This window comes from Xyrauchen texanus, chromosome 38 (assembly GCF_025860055.1).
Source record: "Xyrauchen texanus isolate HMW12.3.18 chromosome 38, RBS_HiC_50CHRs, whole genome shotgun sequence".
In the NCBI taxonomy this organism is placed as follows: domain Eukaryota; kingdom Metazoa; phylum Chordata; class Actinopteri; order Cypriniformes; family Catostomidae; genus Xyrauchen; species Xyrauchen texanus.
This window is the reverse complement of record NC_068313.1, coordinates 14,364,581-14,387,984: the sequence shown is the minus strand read 5'-3', so window position 1 is coordinate 14,387,984 and position 23,404 is coordinate 14,364,581. Positions and strand designations below refer to the sequence as shown.

General features: G+C 38.9%; 1 protein-coding gene across 1 annotated transcript in view; it reads left to right on the top strand.

Annotated features, from left to right (window-relative positions):
* LOC127631507 (zinc finger protein neuro-d4-like) overlaps window positions 1-23,404 on the top strand; it is a 79,620-nt gene that overhangs the window by 5,650 nt on the left and 50,566 nt on the right. Inside the window, 4 exon segments of the mRNA XM_052109651.1 lie at window positions 15,554-15,583; window positions 21,512-21,672; window positions 21,789-21,896; window positions 22,839-22,966. Coding sequence (XP_051965611.1) covers window positions 15,554-15,583; window positions 21,512-21,672; window positions 21,789-21,896; window positions 22,839-22,966 — 427 coding nt within the window.

Genomic DNA, 23,404 nt, shown 5'->3' with positions numbered 1-23,404 from the left:
AAACAGCTGTGCACATAAGCACAGCACAGCAAGCAACGCATTCAGACATTATTTACTTAACTAAATCGCAGCCCTGGCATTTGATTATCAGACTGGGACATATCGCGATTTAGATTTTATTTTGATTACTGTAATCGCCCCCGCCTTTCGCCCAATGTTAGTTGGGATAGGCTCCAGCCCCCCGCGACCCTGTACACAGGATAAGCGGTTGACGATGGATGGATGGATGGATGGATACTGTAATCGCTCAGGCCTAGAATCACCCCTCTTTTGTGAAATCATATAGTGTCTTGGCAATCATGGGGCCAAATTGACAATAAAGAGTGTTACTAAAATATCCAATTTTGCTAGATTTACCTTCAGAATTTTTTAATTTATTTATTTTCATTATTTAGTAACGTGTCCCCACCACTTCAAAAACTTCACCATTTATTGGCTCCAGACTGAATTTGGTTTCACACCGATCTCTTCCCTTATTTCCATTTCTTCTTCCTCCTTTGGTCCTAACTGTTCCTTACATCTCTCAGGCTCACTTACTGTCTCCATTTTTCCACAATCTTCCAGTATCTCCCTCGGTCTTCTAAAGTGATGGTGTCCTGTCTCTTCCTGTCATTTCACAGGATGTGGAATGTAGACTTCTTGGATAGTTATTTCACTTTGCCTCACTGATCTGAGAAAATTGAATTTGATAGAGTTCTTCACAGTGTCGCTCTTTAAGCTGAAGACTGTCACCCTGTTTAAGATCATTCCTCCATATCCTTAGACTCGGCCTCTTTTAATGTTTGTTTACATAAGCGGTCGCAATGCTATAAGGACATTTATCTTCTTCCGAGACTTGTGGGTTGTTCTCCTCATTTCACTCACTTTTTTTCCCAGAGAGATTCTCTTTGTCTTCATGAAGAGAGAGAGAGAGAGACGAGAGAGAGAGAGAGAGAGAGAGAGAGAGACATAGATAGGTATTTTTAGCTCTATGACCTATTTCTCCAATGCTACCTAACTCATTGTCAGTCATCGCACTGTTGCTCATGGATCGTATTGTGTGCAACTGGCACCTATAGCCTATATATGGAGTTGCACTTGAACTCAGTGGTTGTTTAGATGGATGCTGCAGCATGGTGTTTGATCTTCGCTCTGCTGCAGGAAGGTGAGACACCTTGTGGGAAGATCATCAGATGGTGGATTGAGAACTTGACAGAGGGAGGATATAACTTCCTGATAATTCAGGCTTATCAATGTGAAAATCTGAGTAAAGTAGTTAGGAATTAGACCATGCCATGCAAAAGTGATTAAACATTAACATTTCGAGTGGTGCTTACCCATGCTAGACACAAGAACAGCCATTGCAGTTGCTAAGGTGATCTATAGCATATTGCAATGTGGTTGCCAGAGTATTTTGGATGGTTTTGTACTGGCCCAAGCCAAAAGAGCCCACCCCCAGGTGTCTATGATATTCTGGTGTCCAGATATGGCTTGGCTCCTCCTTCAACATAAATCAATGGGATTTTTTTCTATTTTGTCGTCTTCCTTGCAAAAATTTGAAGTCTGATATCTTAAAAAAGTAGTATCACACCTGTTCTCAACAAACTGCATGATGTGAGGTATCATTTTGTAGCACAAAGGTTGTGGGACGACTAATGTGCTGAGGCTTAATGCCTAGGTTTGGGGTTTTGAGCTGGTGGTCTGCATGGTTTACACATAACCCTATCAGCGACTGGCATGAACTGCAATTGCGCATATGGCAGCCTGTTAAACAAATAAGTGTTTTGGCTTATACTGCCTCAAAGCAGATTACAATATTAGAGTACTACAGTATATCCAAATTAGAAATGTCCATAACTCCTCATATACTGTATATATATATTTATAGTAGTCTATAATTTCTGTATGTAATCAGAGTTTGTAATGTATGTAAATGAGTTTGTGGTGTGCCAATGTTTGCATGCTGTCAATCCATGCAATTTTTTTATATCATTGTGCAAATGTTCAGTCTTAAAGGGATAGTTCACCCAAAAAGAAAAATTCTGTCATTATTTATTTACTCACCCTCATGTTGTTCACAACCCATGTGGCATTCTTTCTTCTCTGGAAAACTAAAGGAGATATTAGGCAGAATGTTAGCCCAAATTTCACAGTAGGCAGAAAGTCATATGGGTTTGAAACAGCATGAGGGTGAGTCTGAGGAAATTATACAATTTTCATTTCATTTTCAAAACTATTCCTTTAAATCTTTTGTCTACATGGTCATCTTGTGAAAAAGTCCATGCATTTGGAGCAGAACAGCATTGCATGGCGTGATCCATTGCTAATTGTGTGTCCATCAGATGAGATTTATAGCTCTCCCTCTTTTGCTGTTATTAGGTGGATAGATCCTCTCCCAACATCTCAGATGTTATTAAAGTGCAAAAAGGGAAGAAAAATTAATCTCTCTCCAAGACAAACTGTCCCACTAGCCATTTTCATAGGAGAGCCATATAAGAACACTCGTTTAGTGGAATCCATAGATGGTCCAAGAGGGAAACTTTAACAAATGTTCACAGAAAAGTAAGAAGTGGCAGTTGGCGAATCAAACTCAAATGGTATCTTTTTATTTCCTTTAAACTAAATTTTTAAGCTTTTCAGTGGTCATACTCAGAAACTACACTTTTCAGCAGACATAAAACAATAGTCCTTCTCCAACTCAGGTCTTGTAACTCTCCCCCTCTGACTTAGATCTAGCTTGCTTTTAAAGCCCGTCTCCACTCACTGCAATGACAAACAGTTGTTAGAGACAATCATTGCCAGGTGAGGATACTTACCATTCTCATTTCCAGATCTTGCCCTCCATTCACAAACTGCCGCTTAACCACACCCCCACCACTACATACCCCCCCCCTCGCCAGACTCTGGCCTGCCCAATACGGGTGATCTTCGTGTTGGTATCCTTCATGCAACAGAGCCACTGGAGTGGGGCATGGTCTGAACAGCGGGTGAAACCCTGTCGCAGGAGGTAGTACCAAAGGGTGAGAACCACTCACTTGATGGCCAGACACTCATCAACGGTACTGTACCTCGCCTCTCTCGCCAAAAGCTTCCGGCTGATGCACAGCATCGGGTGCTCCTCCCCCTCTACCACCTGGGCTCCCAACTGCCTGTCCGACAATGGCACACCACAAAGCGCAGCTTTCACTTGCATAAAAACCTGTTGGCATGGCTTCAACCACTGGACCGGGTCTGAGGCTCCCTTTTTAGTGAGATCAAACCTTCTATAATAGCCAGCCAGCTCCAGGAACTGTCTCACCTCCTTTTTGGTCTCAGGTCTCGGGCAGGTTGCAACCACTGTGGCCTTATCAATTTGGGGGTGCACCTGACTGTGACCCTGTGGATCCCCAAATACTGTACTTCCACCCATCCAGTTGCAAATTTCTTGAGGTTTGGTGTGAGTCCCACCTGCCGCAGCGATCTCAGAATTGCCATACGATGCTGCATATGCCGCTGCCAATCATTACTGTATATAATGATGTCATCCAGATAGGCAGCGGCGTATTCAGAGTGCAGTTTGAGGACTCGGGTCCGGGGTTTCGGTGGCAGTACCCTCCTGGTGTAGCAAGCTCCAGAATATCTGCCGGTCCTCCGCTTGTGCCTGGAGGAGCACATTGATTTGCTTCTCCTGTTCGGTTCGCAGCTTCAGGAGGGCCTGATGCTGAGTCTGGTGGATGCTGGCGAGGGTCTTGACCACACCCTCCAGATGTGAGGGATCCATGGCGGCATTCTTCCTCCCTTTATCCCGGGTTTCGTCACCAGTGTAAAAAATGTTCACAGAAAAGGAGGAAGCGTGAGATGGTGAATCCATCTCTTTTTATTTCTTTTTATTTACGTTAAACACAATATTTTCGATTTGCAGGGGTCACACTCAGAAACTGCCCTTTTCAGCGGACATAAAACAATACAGTCTTTCTCCAAATCAGGTCTCGTAACTCTCCCCCTCTGACTGGCGTCTGGCTCATTTTAAAGCCTGTCTCCATTCTCACTGCAATGACAAACAGCTGTTAGAGACAATCATTGCCAAGTGAGGATCCTCCATTCACAAACCGGCGCTTCACCACGCCCCCAATGGCTTATATATGATGTGAATGGAATCAATCAAAAAAACAACATGTAGAGAAAGTTATAGAGTATACAGTGAGTAGTTCAAAAATCCGATCACAAGTTCCAAGTTGCCAAATCAGACTGATCTTGCTGTGAATTCAGCGACAGAAGGTTGACAGTTCTGCTGCGGAATTTGGTCTGTGCTTACCGAAATTTGAATCACTGCCCCCAGTGTCCGAAACTGGAAGTGTTTTTGAATGTATTGGCATGTGTGAGCTCAAGTTTTCAAGTCAAATGTCCACAGAGAGGCACCAAAAGCAAGTTGTATTTTTATTTGTAAAAGATGTAATTTCTAAGTCAAAATTAATGCAAATTTAATTAACCCCAACACTAAAACTAACCGTCATTTAAAAGGTAATTTTAGAGCGAAATGCAGCCTCAAACATTACGCACACCATTGTTTATTTGAACGTGATTAATTCCTGGATTCCATGGGACCAGAACTCATGTTCGGAAGCAACATGTCAATTTCCTGTGTGATCATGTAGCACAAATATGCATTTTATCAAAATGGTAGGGGAGGAGGAGATGGGCCACTTGTAGAAAACTTGTTTTTGATGCTCAATATGGTGGCTGTATGGAAGTCCCTCCTTTCAGTTAAAAGGCAATCCTCGTGTTTGTTTACTCTAGATCACGCATACACATTAAATGGACCAGTCAGACAATGCAGTTCAGATGTGCACTCAGTTTTTTTTTTGCTAATGGCTAAACTTTTAAACAGAAAGATGTAGTAATAGTAGAATAGTATTTAAAAAAATATGTTTAGAATGATAAGATGACGACTGTAGTCACATCAGTCTTGGAGAAAAAGCTGCTTTATTCTACATATGGTGCTGGGCAGACATAAGCGCTGCCATGTTTTGTTCATATGACCAGTCATATATTGCTGATTTTATCTATAATCTTCTGTAATTGGATGCTTTCACTTGCAGTATTAATTAATCATGCCTGACTACGAATTGCGCATTTTTACAATGACACGTAACTTCTGCAGCTGTCACTGCAACATACTGTAAACAAGAATATAATTAAATACACCTTTAATCTTGTCAAAATGTTTTGAAGATTTCAGTCGTTCCCCATTCAAGTAGGCAGAAGCTCTACTTGAATTCTAGAATTCTGAATATTAGCTATAAAAAATAGGTGCCCTGGGGCATTACCAGGTTGTGGTCACCGAGTGGACTGACTTGCCTTAAAGGGACTTTATGACGGTGATCAACAAGCAACTAAGAATTGGTTTGGGACAATGGCTAGAAGCAGTGGAACATGCGGCAGGACATCAGGTCCATGTTACACCACAGGCCACATTTTATGTGAACACACAGCATGTGCCAGCAAAAACAGCATTGCAATTAAATTTAGTGGATAAATGCCTCTGAGCATATATGTTTCTGTCCTGCAGCTAAGAATTCTGGATATTCCATACAAGTGTGAATATCTGTGATCATGGACCATGGTTAACACAGGTGTTTTAGGAAGATAATCTCTGAAAATCGATCGAGCATCTTCAGCATTAACAATTTTGGAGAAAATGTTTCAAATAGCTCATTTGACTCTGCATACAAATTAGATGTTTTGACACCTTTTGAAATCCAAACTCCTCTCTAAGGTGATGCTGATGAATATGGAACTAATTTCATGCTGGTTGACCTTGGCTTTGTGCTTGGTGAACCAGGGTATATTTTGCTCTGATAGTGGTTGAGAGTAAAATCTAAGTCTCACAGGTCAACTGTTTTCAAAGTGTAATTTATTGTATATTAGCTTGTATCTAATGAATTTATCTAAATATCAAAATTTACAGCATTAGTGGTATTCAAATAATAACATGGTTTTGCTATTGCACATGTCCAAAGAATCATGGTATTTCCATGGTACATGTCCAAAACAACATTATATTACCATGACACTGTCTGAAAAACATGGTAATTCCATGGTACGTCTCTGTGAGTGTAAATATAAACAATAACCGTTACCCCCCCAGTCATCTATCAATTCTCTTAATGGTGGATTCATCATTGTTTATATAACTACTCATTTCACATTAGATTACTTTAGTTTATTGCTTTAATCTTTAGTCTTAACATTAACCTGCATACTTAGCTTCCCACTGATATAATCATGCCAAACACATTAAATGCACTTTATTTTGCATTGTGCAGTTCATAATATAATATCTGCTGAAAACGTAAATGTACAGTAGATTTACATTTGACCTCACTAATGCAGTTTTGAAATGTTCTGCATTTCTTCCAGTCCTCACTAGGCTATAGCTAGCTTCGGCAGGCTGCAACAGCACATCTGTAGAGGGAAATGAAGAAATAAATTAGATCAATCATTTGACTGGGTTGTGCTGTGGAAATGAGAGAGAGGGGTGGTGGGGCACAGGATGACAAACAGTATACAGTGTAATCAGTGTAATCTACAGTGGTACTGATGGGGGATGGGAATGCCAATATCCTCTCTGAAAAGACCATAGCTGGAAACTCTGGGGTCACTTCAACAATGTAGTAAATTGTGCACCAACATTGGCACCAACTTCAGCATATCAGCATGGTTAAAAGTTATTTCAATCCAGGTGTGATGCTAACAACAACAAAGTACCATGGTAATACAGTACCATAGCTTTTTGGACATGGTACCATCACAGTAAATGTAAGCAGAGCGTAGTTAGTGGGAAGACTAGCAGCTGTACATCATTGCCCCATTAGCTAGGTAACTCCTAGCTAATCACATGTAAGCCATTGCTTTATAAGTCTTCTCACAATCTATCACATGGCTTCTTCAGTGTGCTAACACGGCAACATCATTCTATAGCACTGTCTGACGTTGAGTCCAAGTCGCTCTCCGACTAGCTAACATTCACATATGGACATGGACATATTCACTGCTCCTTACCTTTTATCCAGAATCAGCAGCTCCTTTCGCAACACACGTCTACAAATTTCTGGATTTTCCCTCTTAGAATGATAATAGACATGTTCCGAACTCTCCAGGCCACAGGCGAACCAGTGCACAGAACATCTCTGGAAGACTGCCTTTCCTTCCCAACGACGCCGTCACTTCATCTCAATTACCCTTAGGAAATAAACAATCAGCAAACCTGGATCTTCATCCATATCTCATTCACTTAGGAGATCTCCCTCAATCGAGCCACCACATCCACCTCAATCGTAATGCACGACATGGTGCGGAAGTAGTGTGTTCCTTGCCAAGTGTGTCAGAATCAGCGGCCAGGCAGCAGCTGGTATTGGTAGCCAATATTTCATGTCAACAGCGCATTCGCTCTAATAGTAATGGCAGGCAATCAAGCGTTCACAGCATGATCACATGAGGGTAACTCGGTCTAGGTTCACTCGCATGTCATTCACCATGTTGCATGCCTGAGTGTTCACCATCAGGGAATTAAGATCATTATTCAGGCATGTCATTATGTACAGTCTCATTTTATGGGGTCTGTTGTTTGCTGTTCACTTTTAATGCGCCATGGTCGGGGACATTACATTTAGTAGCAGGTAAGTACGTTTGGCAATCATTGGATAAAATTTGTGCTGAATAAAAGCTCATTTTCATCTTACTACTTTTAATTTCTGTTCCTGTTGGTAAGTCATAGCTCCATCTTATGCGTTTATGTTATTTCTTCAACTATGTTTCCAAATGCTTTATTGCTTTTAAAATTATCAATGTTTTCGTTTTCGCTCCTCTCAATATATATATACATAAACATTTTTACGTTCAAGGCAGCTCTCGTCTAGCAGCAGGCAGTAGGATTCGTTCTTCTGGACATCACAGTGCTGGATTGGTGTTCTTGAAGCAGATACCGAAATTCAGTTCAATGGAGCTGCATGTCATGGACCATGCATGGTCTGCTGGTCTTACGGGCTAATAAAAAATAAAATAAAAAAAACCTTCTACGTCCTCAATTATCTTACCATTATGCTCTATATCCCACATGATGCTTCCCCACCTCTCTATCTACTAGACCTAACATTTCCCCTTCCCGATCGTTTCCAGTTTCACATTCAATCTCCCACCCCCTTGGACCACCTCATTTCACATGCACATCATTCATAAAGGCCACTTCATCTCTCACACGCTTGTATTTCGTCGATACACTCTGACAATGTATCTATTGACTACTGCTGCTGATCTCAATTTGATCCCTGTGGCTTATCATTGGAACAGTTCCCCTTTTTCCATAACAATACCCTGAAACCTCCCTTTTCACACACACACTCTCCGAAGGTCCCGAAGCAACCGAATAGGATCATGATTTGCAGGGGAAATGGCCAGACAAAATTTTAACTCACACCAGCTCCCCTTCATCCACATCTTCGAAATCACTCCATCGTCATCGCCAGTGAATTATGGGGTCCCCCACTGGCAAGCAAACATATCATAATTTTGAGAATCAACTACCACCGTCTTATCAAGGCTGTCCTCCTTTAGGCTCCTTAGCCCCTACTGAGACTCTTGACATGGCAGAGCTCCAACTGAACCCCATTCCTCAGTCAAGCACATTCCCAGGTTTTCAATTCATCGTTACTCTCTATCTCGATCAGGAGTTCCATCGACATGTCCATTTGCCAGCATACCACTTATTCTCTGCCCACACCTTTCAAACATTCTGCCGGTCTATGCTCCTCACTCCTCCCCTTAGATTCAGCTTAGACTCATGCAGAAAGGACTCGCCCAGCCCACACTCATTTCACCACTTTTGTCTAACACTCCTGAATTTACCACCTGGGATGCGGTTGAAGCTTAACATTATCTATAACCTCCAGCTCCTCCTGCCCCATACCCTCCCCCCATATTCTGAAAACAATTGCATCTGAACCCTCAAATATTTCAGCCCCTCCCCTAGTCTCGAGGCACACTATCAGAATTGGTGTGGCCTCAACGGCTGCTCATCAAGGACTACCAGAACCCACAATCAGATGCTCGGGCACTGGTCTTCCTCATCCTCCAGAAATATGCTTGACCCAACCCTCAATCACTACACATACTCAAGCCTCCTCAGCCATAAGTTTTCTTTGCATAGATACTGCACAAGCCAGCTCACCCTCACCGGAAAGCTCACACCATCATGGGATATCTTTCCACAAGGATATTGCTCAACAACATCGCCATTATCGTATGGCTTTATGAATGCTGTTCACCTTTAGCAAAGATAACCATTAAATAATGGCCGCCCTTTTGAGGGCTGGAGCCTCATGGGATATCTTTCAACAAAGGGTATTGCACGCAATGTCGCCATTATCGTATGGCTTTAAACACGTTGTTCACCTTTCTGCAAAGATAATCATCAAACAATGTCCGCCTTCGTCAGAGTGTTCATAATCAAATGTTTTCTTTCAACTAAATGTATTGCACGCAACGTCGCCATTATCGAATGGCTTTACGCTACGTTGTTCATCTTTCAGCAAAGATATCTCAAACAACGCTGCTCTTGTCAGTAGGTCCATAATCAAATGTTGTTTTCTTTCAACGAAGGGTATTGCACTCAACATCGCCATTATCGTATGGCTTTACGTTACATTGTTCTTCGTTTGGCAAAGATATCTCAAACAACTCTTCCCTCGTTGGAGGGTTTTCATAATCAAATGTTGTTTATCTTTCAACAAAGATACTGCTCAACAACGCTTGCCTAACGTAGGGCCTCATACCATGTTGTTCATCTTTGGCAAAGATTCTGCACAACCAGGGGCTCCTCCACAGAGGGTCCAAATTCGCACTCAAGAACAAGGACAAAATCAAACTAGGGAAAAAAAAACCCTCATCATAAAATCATCCGTAAACGCAAGAACGGCTTTTCCTACTGCAAAGGTATTGCACAACCATGCCAGGGATACGGAATTTTTTCATACCAAGTGTCAATTCTAGATCTTCACATCTCCTTTTTCTCTTCTCTAGATTGAACGCCAAACACAAGACCTGGTTCGTAACCTGACCGGATCTTCTCTTTGGGGGTAGAATTTTATTTCTCTCTTTTGGGGTAGGCTCCTCGCCCCTTCTTCCTATCTCCGGCAGGATATGATGGTTCCGAAAACAACTTCTTCGGACCGCCAGATGGGGCTTATACCAAAGAGAGACATTACTTTTCTTTTTTTATATTCAACAAATAAATGTCATCTTGAATTTCACTCAAGTCTGCGAGTCTTCCTGATAGAAATACCATTGTTTGGACATTTACTATGCGAATACTGTAGTATTCTTTGAATATCTTGGAATACCATGTAATTACCATGGTATTTGACTATGGTTATCATTCATTACCATGGTGCTTCTGCCACATCATTTTTTGTTAGGGAATCTCCACAAACACAAAAAGTACCATGGTAGATTGTTGAACAACTAACAATATTTTCTTTTTAGAACAAAATGCATGGCAAGCAGGGCCGTAGTATGGTAATCTAAGCCCCCTGGCTTTATCTTGCTCTGGGCCCCTTTCCTATTAAAAAATACAGTTTAGAATTTGTTGTGGGCCCCCCTGGACATTTGGACCCCTAGAATTGTTACCACCTTTCGCCCCACTAGCATATAAATACCATGTTATACCATATGAATATGGTAATCATACACTATTTAAATTTCACCTTGTTTAAAGATGGCATATTCAAATTAGTAGATACACTCTAAAAAATTAAGAAATACATTATCAATGTATTAGATGCTGTTTGCTGAAAATCCAAGAGTTTCCAAAAATGTTATTATATTTTAGTTTATAAATTTAGGCTATATTGCAGATGATCAAGCATTTTAGTTTGGTATGTTATTTTACTGTTGATTAAATGTTACAGTATTCGAAGTGAGCTCTCTACCTGTTGTTCATATGGTAACTGTTTTTTAACTGACACAGTGCAGCCTCTAGAGGGAGCTCTCTGTTTCTTTTCTAAAAGAAAACTGCTAATTGAGACTAATTTGCATTGCATGCTGAGCTGGTGGTGTAGTGTGCATAATGAGGAAACCACAAATTAGTTTTAAGACAATTCTGGACACCGTCTCCCTTTGCCTCCTCGCTGCCTTAAATTAAATAGGCTACAGAAGAAGAGCTTAATCTGGAGGTTGCTCTATTTTTGAGAGTCACAGTCGAGCTTTGCACAGGAGTGACAGTGTGGATGCTTGAAGCTATTTGCTCCTCTCAAAAAAAAAAATTCTTTCTTTCTTTGGTTTGGGGAAAAGGCTTCTGCATTTCTTTTCTTTAGCAAGAGTGTTTTTGTGTTGGTCTGGTTTTCTTTGTAAAAATTGTGTGTGAGAGTGGTTATTACATGTACGCATTAATATTTTAACAAGCACACACTACATTATCAATGTTGAACACATTTTATTGCAGGATTTTGCATGTTGTCAATTCTACTGAAAGGCTTTAGCTGCAAAGAAAGGACCCTTAAGTGCCAGAAATATTTCTCAGAAAGTAGATTATCATTTGGACGGTCTTCTTTCATTAGACTTTGCACAAAGCCACCTTGAAATATACAGACAATATAACAACACTTGTGTGCTCTGTGATTTTGAATTATAGGGTGCATCAAACTCAAATGTAATGAAAACACAAGAGTAATCGCCTCTGATATGTTTGATTAGATCTGTGCTACATTTGTTGGTGATGCTGACAAATTGAAATCTGGCCTGAAAGGTGTCTTCCAGACACTTAACAATAACAAATACACTGAAAGAATGGGTAACTGCTATTATTACATCAAGGATCTGTTTCTGTTTACAAAAATAACTTTTGTTGCTTTAATTTGTCAGGCTGATTTATTTGAACAAATACAATTTTTTTTTAATTGCATTAAAGCAGTTATTTAGATGTTGCAGCATTAAGCACATTTTATGTTTTTTTTAGCGGTCAACCGATAGTGGATTTGCCGATATAAATTACTAAGGTGGCGAAAAAAGCAGATAACCGATTAATCGGCCGATAGTTTTTAAAATAATTTTTTTGAATGTTAAAATGTTTTCTTAGTCTTACCTTACGATGATGGGCACAAAGTTTAAAATGATCAAAATCCCAGATGCACTTTAAAAATCCCAATGATAGCAAGTTAATATGAAGAATTTGTCCAAGACACAGGACTTTTAACTATAACCTCCTCAGACCCTTGCGTGACTGGAGTGTGCATGTTCCATTTCCCTTTTTTATTTGTAACTTGTAGAACCTAATAAACAAGTAAAAATAAATAAATAATAATTTCTAGAACAAATAATTTTCATAACAATTGATGTCCACATGTGTGGACAGTGGGACTAAGTTGTGAAATTAAGTAATACCAAGCTTTAGAAAGACAGATGTTTTTCATCAAATAATTTATTATGTGTCCAGGAGTTTTGGTTATTCATGTTTTTGAGACTTTATAGACATTACATATGATTTTCTATAAAGCTGAATTAATAATTCATATTAAAACCAGTATCATCAATTCACTGCAAACAATGTTCAAATAAAATTATACATTATACAATTCTGAATCTATGTACTGATTATTATCATTGTCCCATGTCTGCCAAACATGTTGAGTAGTCCAAACATCATCTGCAGCCTGAAACTGAACTTTTTCACGTGATGCGATACGGCAGATGTTTAACCCTTAAATGACAGTGTAGAGTCTTGCAAACAGTATTCAGCTGGTTTTAATCACTTAAATTATGTGTTGCGTATAGCGAAGCCAAAATACAATGTCCACACGTGGGGTCGCATGTGAATAAACAAGTCAGAAACACCCAAATTATTTTGACTCTTATTTTGAAATTACAGAATGCTCTACATTCCGTTACCAGTAGTTCTAAATGTAGAATCCATTAGTGCTGGCCACAGAGAAACACAGAGGAACTATCTGCAACTACTGAAAACTGATAATTCCAAAAAGTATCAGCAGCTATCGGGACCGATTAACCTGTGAAACCGATGTATCGGTCTACCTCTAGTTTCTAAAGTGTTAGTAATATGGGTTTGCAGTAACATGAGGGTGAGTAGCCTAAAAGATGACAGAATTTCCACTTTTCAGATGACTGTCCCTTTCATTTGCAGAGAAAACTCTTGATCAAGTGCATTAGAGTTCACTGAGATTGGCCTACTTTCAGAGTATATTCCATATGGCTGGCTTTCCCTCATCTTTCAGCAAGACATGTTACACAGCTTTTTCAAGGCCACTACAACAGCATAACATAATGAGATTGCATTAAAAAAGGCAAACAAACTGAGAGCGGCCATTTTCTATAGCTGTCAACTTATTACTGAAAGCCAGACTTGTTCCTCTCGCAGCACACACAGAAGTGAGGTGATGGAATGGAGAAGGGGGCTTGATGGCTCTGTGCTCAGACTATAAAGAGGCAGAGGGGGGAGGGGGCATTTTGTATGAACCTCAGGGGTGAGTTTTTTTGCATTTGTGTCTTATTCACAATCATTACCTTTTTAAGGCTTTCAAGTCCATGCATAAGTCTGCAATACAGTTTATTTTACTTTCAGTTATTTGAAAAGACTTGTGTGCAGTCTATCTGTTAGTGTGTGTGTCTCATATGGTTCTTTAAACAAATAAATATGTGCACATTGTGCCTATAGCTGGTACCCTTACAAAGTGGTTGTACCAAGGTGCAGTAATGATATAAGATGATAATATCACTGTACTTTGATATACTGGTACTGAGTGACTGTAATATTCATGTACCATGTTTATAAAAGGGACAACAAATACCATTGTACATAGATGCCCAAAAAACATGGTATATCCAACATACCAAAAACATGGCTGTACCATGGTACTATTTTTATGATTTTGTTAGTGTGTAAAACCAAAATTCCTTCTGAAAAACTTAAAAAAAAACCATCTTAAACCATCCTAAACTGGTTTGCTGGTCTAAAGATGATCAAGCTGGTCTCCAAGCCTGGCAAAGCTGGCCCTCAACTTGTTTGCTGGCCTACCAGATGATCTCCCAGCCTGACCATCTGACTTGTGAAAACCTTTCTAAAACCTAGCCTGACCAGACATATTATGCTGGTTTAAGCTTGTCTTGTCAGCAGGGATATGCACCACATTGAAACTGATGTCCATTTTTCTCTTCTGCTGTGCTCTCATTGGTCAGTTAGATCAAAGTGAGATTATAACATTCAGTTTCAGCTATATCTGAAGGCTAAAATCAAATTCACATATACAGTTGCATACATACAATCTGACCTTTTACTTCCTCTAAGCAAACAAAGAGGTGCCATTCCTCATGGCACACTGGCATGCACACTTTCCCCCACGGATATCATTCCTTGCCAGCTCTCCGAGCACACAAGCCAAACACTGGTTGGTTTGCTTCAGGCTTTTGCTTAAACTTATTGATTTTTCTTATATTAGCCAACCTCACCCATTTCTCCACTCTGTCAGCTTTCTTCCAAGATACCTAATATGTTTTTTTTTGGCCTTCTTACAGCTTGCATACAAAGACATTTGCGTTTCTCTGTAATGTAGATAAAGATGCAATAAGTAGCATTTTCTGTTTTCTAATTTCTATTCCTGTAACTGTTTTTCGGTGTCAGCTGTAAAACTGCAGCATACTGCTGCCTACTGCTGATCATGTTGCAATTCAGAAAACACATTCAAGGTATACAGATACTAAATTCAGATCCTCTAGAAGGGATAGTTTACTCAAAATTTTTAATTCAGTCATAATTTACTCACCCCTTAATGTTGCTCCACTGCTATATGACTTTCTTTTTAATAAATATTGCAGCCCGTCTTTTTAGTGGATAGTGCCTCACTTTAAGGAAACAAAAGTATCATAAAAACATGCAAGTCATCCATCATAGTCCAAGGCTTCTGATAGCATGCAATAGGAAAGTAATTTTCCAGTGAAAATCTTGACATCTGTTGAGCCTTCATGATTGCAAATATTTGTACTGAAAACAAATGACTTACATTTTGAGTTGTATTTCACAAAACTTATCAGATGCACGAGTTGCATCATAGATCTCAGCACTGTCTGTGCCGCTTGGCTGATTAATTGAAGTCTGTGTAATTTCTTAAATCCACTAAAAGCAAAAAAACATTCTGCTCCAAGTTATTTAGAAAATTTTGTTCAGTTCATTTGAGCATTTTCTCATTTCCAATTATTAATTTGTGTTATGCATATACTGTATAAGTGCATAATATTTGTCATAGGCAATCCTGTTCTTAAAAATGAACATCGGCCATTGAAAAATACCCATATTGGTTGACCTCTTTTTCTGTATTTCTTGGCATGACATTTTGAAGTAAATGTTTGGTGATCTTTCTGTCAATTTATCATGATTTTTATGGAAACACATCTTATTTCCCCTTTTAAGATTTCTGTTATAGTGGTCAGAATTTTTCCCTAACCTTATACTGTATATTGCCTGGATATCAGCCTGGAGTCATATTTTTTGCATTCACTTATGTCTTTCTTTGTCTCTTTCATTTCTTTCCAGGCAATCAAGTGGAACCGTCATAAAGAACAGGTATGCTTATTAAACTCCATACAGGGATCCCCCTACTCCTCACTGGTGCATAGTCATACCCAGATCACTTAGTGTTTGGCTAGACCTTCCCGCCTGGGATTTTGAGGCAGCATACACTTTCTTGAGGTAACGTTAATTACGGAAATATAATCAATGCAAGAACGCAAACACACATGCTTGGCCAAATACATTGAAAAACATTTGGAGTGGGGTTTACTTAAAAAAAAAAAAACCTAGGAAACAATTTCCTTGAAGAAATTGCTAGTAAACTTAACAGATCATATTTTCAAGTCAAGGATACACACAATTTTTGATGGCTTTAATTAGAAAATTCTCAAGTATAGTTTACTTTGTTAATTTGACTCTTTGCTTGTACATTTTACTTAAGCAATGTAGCACTGAATTAAGCCATGCTTTTAAATGCATACTAGCATTTCAATGTGTTTTTTAAATGTACTTGTTGTGTACCACATGACACACAGAAGCCTTCCACTGGGAAGCTTAATGCATACTATGTAGTCTATTAGACAACATCACCTTGTTTTAAACCATCACCTTGCTATACCATCCAAGAGCTGCGCATGCATTCCTGAACTCTCGGTGCACAAAACACAATGACGATAACAATTTACATCAGACTTCACAAAACAAGAAGCAAAGTTTCCCACAGGATTTTGTGAGACTGTTGTGGGTGGACTTCGGACCCTTAAGGGGGGTCTGGGTGCATGCTCCCCTGGAAGAAAATGTTGTAGATTTCAAAGTTAAATGTATCAATCTGGTGCACTTTGAGAGCAAAATTAAGAGGCTAGATCTACTAGATCTTTGCTCTAGTAGTAATTGAATCATAAACACATTGGTGGTATTGAGATGAATGGTGATGATTACTAGATTACCAGAGCCACTGGTAATAACGCTAACGTTTGATAATTAGCTAACGTTAGCTAGCTTGATATAACGTTACATACATTATACATTGTTTTTTTTGACAAGCAGCCGGATATGTCAGTCAACATAAGCGAGACTGACAGCTAACGTCGTTAGCTAACATTAACATTACCTAATTTAGCTAACATTAGATAAATGTTAATTATCAATGATAACTTCTGCAGTAATGTTATCTGTTTGCTGTCGTATATTGATAATGATAAAATTGTGTTTGGACTGTTGTATAACTGCAGTGGATTCTGTAACGTTAGTTAACGTTACTTACCTCAAACGATGTTGTGTCCTCAAAATGTCTTGCCGTCTCGCATGCAGACAGGTGGTTCCAGTGCGTGTGTGAGCATGCATGCGTACTGCAAACAATGAAACCTTGCAAGCTCATTAATTATTCAAGTCCTGTGCATGCTGGGAACACCAGCTTGTTTACCTGTGAAATTTACAAAAATCAGCAAATAAATATGACAAGGTTTTCAATTTTATGATTGATACCTTATGACGCGCATTGTTAAGTTAACAATCAATAATCATTTATTTTTCTCCCCAATTTGGAAGGCCCAATTCCCATTGCACTCTAAGTCCTCGTGGCGTAGTGACGCCCCTCAATCCGGGTGGTGGATGACGAATCTCAGTTGCCTCCACGTCTGAGACAGTCAATCCACGCATCTTATCACGGGGCTTGTAGAGCGTGCTACCGCAGAGACTTAGTGCATGTGGAGGCTTCACACTATTCTCTGCAGCATCCACACACAACTCACCACACCAAGAGCGAACCACATTATAGTGACCACGAGGAGTTTACCCCATGTGACTCTACCCTCCCTAGCAACCGGGCCAATTTGGTTGCTTAGGAGACCTGGCTGGAGTCACTCAGCATGCCCTGGATTCAAACATGCGACTCCAGGGGTGGTAGTCAGCATCAATATTCGCTGAGCTACCCAGGCCCCCTGTTAATAAACAATCATAAAATATATTTACCTGTAAGCTAGAATAGACATTTTTACATATTTGAATTGAGTTCAAATGCAGAATTTACTTAATATTTTCAAGTTTATGCTTAAACTAACTAACTCAATATATAAAGTACTAAATCTTTTCTGCTATCACCACAAAATACTGTTTTACACATATCTCACTCTGCAAGATCAGTTTCCAAACTGTTTCTTTGCCATTACAGTTATTGACCTGAAAGAGAAAACTGAGCGTAAAAAAGGACTAATGCCTGCTACAGCACCCCTTGTGGCAATGCGAAGAACAGTATGCAATGTCCACTTGCATTGTTTTATGAATTGCGTTCTGTATGCAACAACACTGAAAATCAAGCTTGCATAGCTAGAAGCATTTGCATTCACGTACTTGCTTAGAGCATGTTTTGGGGGATAAAAGTTTACTTTTTTATTGTGCTCATTGGATATTTAAACTTTACATAAAAACAAGCTCTGTTGTGAAATTCTTGAGGGCGATGCTGTTTAATGCCCAACTCTCTTGAACTTTCATTGAACAATCTGTTGGATCCCCAGCCCATTGTTCAATGAAGAGAGGACCATTACAAAGAATTCTGTTTAAACCCTTTCAGAGATGACAGATAACAGACTCAACAGAGACCTTTTCATCTCAATCACAATTTGCTCATGTAAACACAGAGACTCCAAACTTTGTTGTTTCTCACCCACTGACCTTTATATATTTCTGGTTCCTGGACTGACTGCAGGCTGAGTATCTGCTGAGTTTAGAGGTGTTTTAATGGAGCCTGCAGCACTTCAACACAGGACTTAATATTTCCCCTCTGGTGCACCTGAGCATATGACATTCCATATCTGTAATTTACTCCCCCTTCAAACTTTTTCAGCCCACATATTGAGGATTAATTCCAACCAATACTGAAATATCAGTTTGTAACGCCCCCTTGTAGATTGCATTTCCTTGTTTTATTCAAATATGGACCAAATTGAACAGAAAGTGATGTGTGATTGACACATTTGTGACAGAATTGTTATTTGGTCTGGTTTTGGTTTGGTCACCATAGTTTTGTTTGGAGAAATGTAGGTTATTTATCTCAGAGAGCCTGAGTTGTTAGTTTTGAGCCACTGGGCTCTTCTTCATTGCCCTGCAGTGAGAAATGGATGAGTTCACCAATCACATTGGGTTTACAATTACATCATCAACATCACCTCAAGCCTCTGTCCATTTGTTATCCGGGCTTGTTTCAGGGATGCAGTCATTGTAGCATGATGCAATTTTCCCCCATTCCTCACTCTTGCTTACAGACCCAGTGGTTTTGATTACAGCGAAATAAACAATAGTCATATCTGCTGAAACCAATCTGACTATATCCCAAAGCTCTCTTCTGTTTCACTGGTCTCCTTTCCCCTTAGTGGTATTGCCAATAGTTAGATTGGGCTCATTTTTACAGTAGCTTATACTCTAATTTCCTCTGAAACTATCAAAATGAAATTAAAATCATAGTGCTTAGAAAGAAAATTGCAGTTATATATGTAGCCTGTTGCATGATTTGCACAAATAAAGAAAAGAAAGAAGAAAAGTAATTGAGGTAAAGCAAGGTTGAGAGGAGTATTGTCAAGACTCTTTAAGCATCTCCTATTTCTGCTCTTCTGATCTTTCCTTGTATTAACAATGGGAAAAAGCTCAGTGTGAACTTCAAAGCTGAATAAACAAGATCTGAATCAAGAATATTTACACTTAATTTGGTAGCAATGTATTTATTTATTTAGTTAGTATTTTAAAATAAGGTTTATTCGTTAACAGTAGTTAATGCAATCATAAAAATGAACTAACAATACAAAATATTTTCTACAGAATTTATAAATCTTGGTTATGTTAATTTATGAAAATACAGTAGTTAATTGTTTGTTCATAACAGTTTATAGCGCATTGACTAATAGTTACCTATACAACTTTGAAATAAATAAAAAAAATACTATATATTAGTAACCAATACTGTATTCCACAATTAACATTAACCAAGATTAATAAGTGCTTTAAAAGTATTGTTCATTGTTTTATATTAACTAAGTTAGGGAAGTAACGTTAACAAATACAACCTTATTGTAAAGTGTTGTCATATAGTAACTATAAAAACGTACTAAGCACTTTATTAATAAAGTCTTAATAAAGTGCCTGACGTGCAGGGTTGTTGTAGCCCATCTGCCTCAAGGTTCGACGTGTTGTGCATTCTGAGATGCTATTCTGCTGAATACAATTGTACAGAGGAGTTATCTGAGTTGTTACTGTAGCCTTTCTGTCAGTTCGAAACAGTCTGGCCATTCTCCATTGACCTCTCTCATCAACAAGGCATTTTCGTCCACAGAACTCCCACTGACTGGATGTTTTTTGTTTTTGGCACCATTTGGAGTAAATTCTAGAGACTGTTGTGCGTGAACATACCAGGAGATCAGCAGATACAAAAATACTCAAACCAGCCCGTCTGGCACCAACAATCATGCCACAGTCAAAATAACTGAGATCAAAAATATTCCCCATTCTGATGGTTGATATGAACATTAACTGAAGCTCCTGACCCATGTCCGCATGATTTTATTTGTTGTACTGCTGCCACACGATTGGCTGATTAGATAATTGAATGAATAAGTAGATTTACAGCCATTCCCAATAAAGTGGTCAGCGATTGTATTTCATGACTGGTTTCAGGTGTACCTAATAAAGTGTTTTGTGAGTGTAAATGTAAAACATAATTAATTAGGCAAAGTGTGGAATTCTGGGGTCAAATATTTCTGTAATAAATTAATTTCAGCTCAAATCAATTTCATTTCATGTCCATTTCTTTATATCTTTATTTGGTAAATGGGCATAAGCCGGATAATGTACAGTAATGTAAATATACAAGTTCCTGATCACCCTGTCAGGGTTTATTTTGGTTAATAACTGGTTGACTGTGGACTATCCAATTCCATTACTTATTATTCCCTTACTTAAATTATATAATGTGTACTAGATCTTTAGTTAATAGAGCCACATACTTAAAAATCTTAATGTTTTTTCATATTTTAATATCTGAATGTAAATCAACTACTGATCTGTTAAGCATTACACCATATTTGCTAATGACTTAGTGATGAGAGTTATATAAAGTGTCGTCCTAATCTTAAAAGAGTTTTAAATATACAGCAGTTTGCTGAGCAGGGAATCTCACTGCAGTCTCAGCATTTAAACCACTGTTCTGTACATTTGTCCTGCCAGTTTTAAGCATGCAAACATGCTCCTGAGGACAGAACAGTTGACTCTGCTTTTTTCACATGAACAATAAATGTTCACCAATTTTCTCATGGTGCAGTGTTTTTAAACATCACTTTCTGAAAGTCGAGTTTTGCAAGGTAAAAAAATTAATTAAAGTAAATCGTGAATTGTAGTCAACTGTTCGGTTAATGAGCTATATCTATCTGATCTGACCCTTGAAAATGACTTTAATTGGTGAAATGTAATTTACTTAGGTTGGCAATCATCCGTCATATTAAGTAATATTATTTTACTTGATTAAAACCAATTAATTTAATGTATGATTCCTCATGAAGCACATTTTTGGGTTACTCGTTAAACATTTTTTCTTTCTGTGTAAGCCAAATTTTCATCACATATTTATTCTTCATATGTCAAATATTAATGAAATTCATCTTCATATCATCCCATTTCCTGTAAAAAAAAAAACTCCTCATTTCTATTATTCTTTATTGAATTTCTAATAAATGTATTATGCACACATAATAGAGCTTTGAACTTTGCTGGAAATAATCTGTGAATCCAATTCACCCTTCATTTACCACCCTGCAATTATAATGAACTTGAATACATCAATTTGTGTTCCAAAAGTTATCTGCTTATAGCACCAAATGCCTGGAAATGTAATTAGCAAAGGTTGTAGTTTTCCTTAATTGTTGGACAGTAAATCAATCCAATGTTTGATCATTTATGTCTGTGAAAATAGCATGTTCTCATCTTTTGTATTGTTTCCAGCCTTGGTGAGGAGTTCTACCGTGAGGCCATCGAGCACTGCCGCAGTTATAATGCTCGACTTTGCGCTGAACGCTCCATGCGTCTGCCATTCCTTGACTCCCAAACAGGCGTAGCACAGAGTAACTGCTACATATGGATGGAGAAGACCCACCGAGGGCCAGGTGTGTGTTTATGGTACTGCACATGTGATTTTCATCTAAGGTTAGTGCTGTATGCTTAAGCTAGAGACAATATTCATGCTGTTTTACATATCTGCCTCTGGTTCTGTCTGACCCAGGTGTTGCTCCAGGGCAGCTTTATACTTATCCTGCACGTTGCTGGAGAAAGAAGAGACGATTAAACATCTTAGAGGATCCACGGCTTGGACCCATCGAGTTTAAGATTGGTGAGAGCCATTTAATGATATTTACAAAAAACTGAGGAATTAAATAAATAGTTCATTAAAAAATTAAAATGTATTTAGTTTTTTTAATCTAAAGTGACTTTACAAATGGGAGGAGTTTGGTAAGTCATTCCACTAGTTAGGAACAGTTAAAGTGAAGTTCAGGGAAAGTGAATTTGGGCAACTATAAGATGGCACCACAAGCCACTGCTCACCCGCTGATTGTAAGCTTTTGGAGGGCACGTATACTTGAAGTTTCGAGTGTACAGATAGGGTGTGTGGAGCCAGTTGTTGGTCTGTAAGGGAGCAAAAAGTGCCTAGAAATGCAAGCAACCAGACAGTTCGATGAAGTTGAGGCGTGATGTGTGCTCTCTTGGGTTTGTTGAAGACCAATTGAGCCGCTGCATTGTGAATCAACAGCAGAAGATTGACTGTACATGCAGGAAGTTCTGCCAGAAGAGCATTGCAGTAGTCCAGTCTAGATATAGCAAGAGCCTGAACAAGAAATTGTGTAGCATGCTCAGATTGGAATGGTCTGATCTTTCTATTTACTCACCCTCATGTCATTTCAAACCAGTATAACTTTCTTTCTTAAGCTCAACACAAATAAGATGTTTTAACGGACATCACAGCCCATCTTTCAATACAATGGCAGTGGATTGTGCCTCACTTTCAATCTAAAAAGGGGCACAAAAGTAGTTTCATTAAAATTTTACCTGCAGTGTTTTGCACAAGAAAGAAAGTCATGTGGATTCAGGGCAATATGAGTGTAGACAGTCTGACAGAATTTTCATTTTTAGGTAAACTTTTCCTTTAACTATGTTTATGTCAACTTAATCTAGACTGTATAGAAGTTTTCAGGTCTAATTGGCTGTGTGTGTGTGTGTGTGTGTGTGTGTGTGTGTGTGTGTGTGTGTGTGTGTGTGTGTGTGTGTGTGTGTTCAGACTATGAGGCATCCCTAAAGAAGGAAGGGGGTGTTCCTGAGGGTCCAGTGCTGGAGTCCCTCCTTAGTGGAGAACTGCTTGATAAGAAGGTTGAGACCAAGGAAGAGGAACCCATGAGTGAGTGCCAGGTAAAATGTCTCCAAAACTATCTTTAATCTCTCCAGAATCTTAAAACATACACTCTACTGTAAAGAGAATAGAGTTATTTTACCAAACTTAACCCTGAAATACACACTCATAAACAAATGCTCTTGCCACAACTCAATTTATTGTTTCTGTCTTCATTCTACCATGGTCTTTTTATCTTTTACTCTTTCACACTCCCTCATTCTCTCTCTTGCAATTTTCTCTATGGTATTTGTGTCTTTTTTTGGCAGTAACACAAATCCCTCTACGGATTTCTTGTTAACCTTTGTGGTTGTTAACCACAAAGTGTGTGTCTGCCTGTGAGTTTGAGTGTACGTGTTTAACTGTGTATGTGTCTATGCGAGTATATGAGTATTTTTGACAAAGCTGTATTATTGATTTTAAGGAAAGGAGTTAGATATTTGTAACATCTTGTGGTA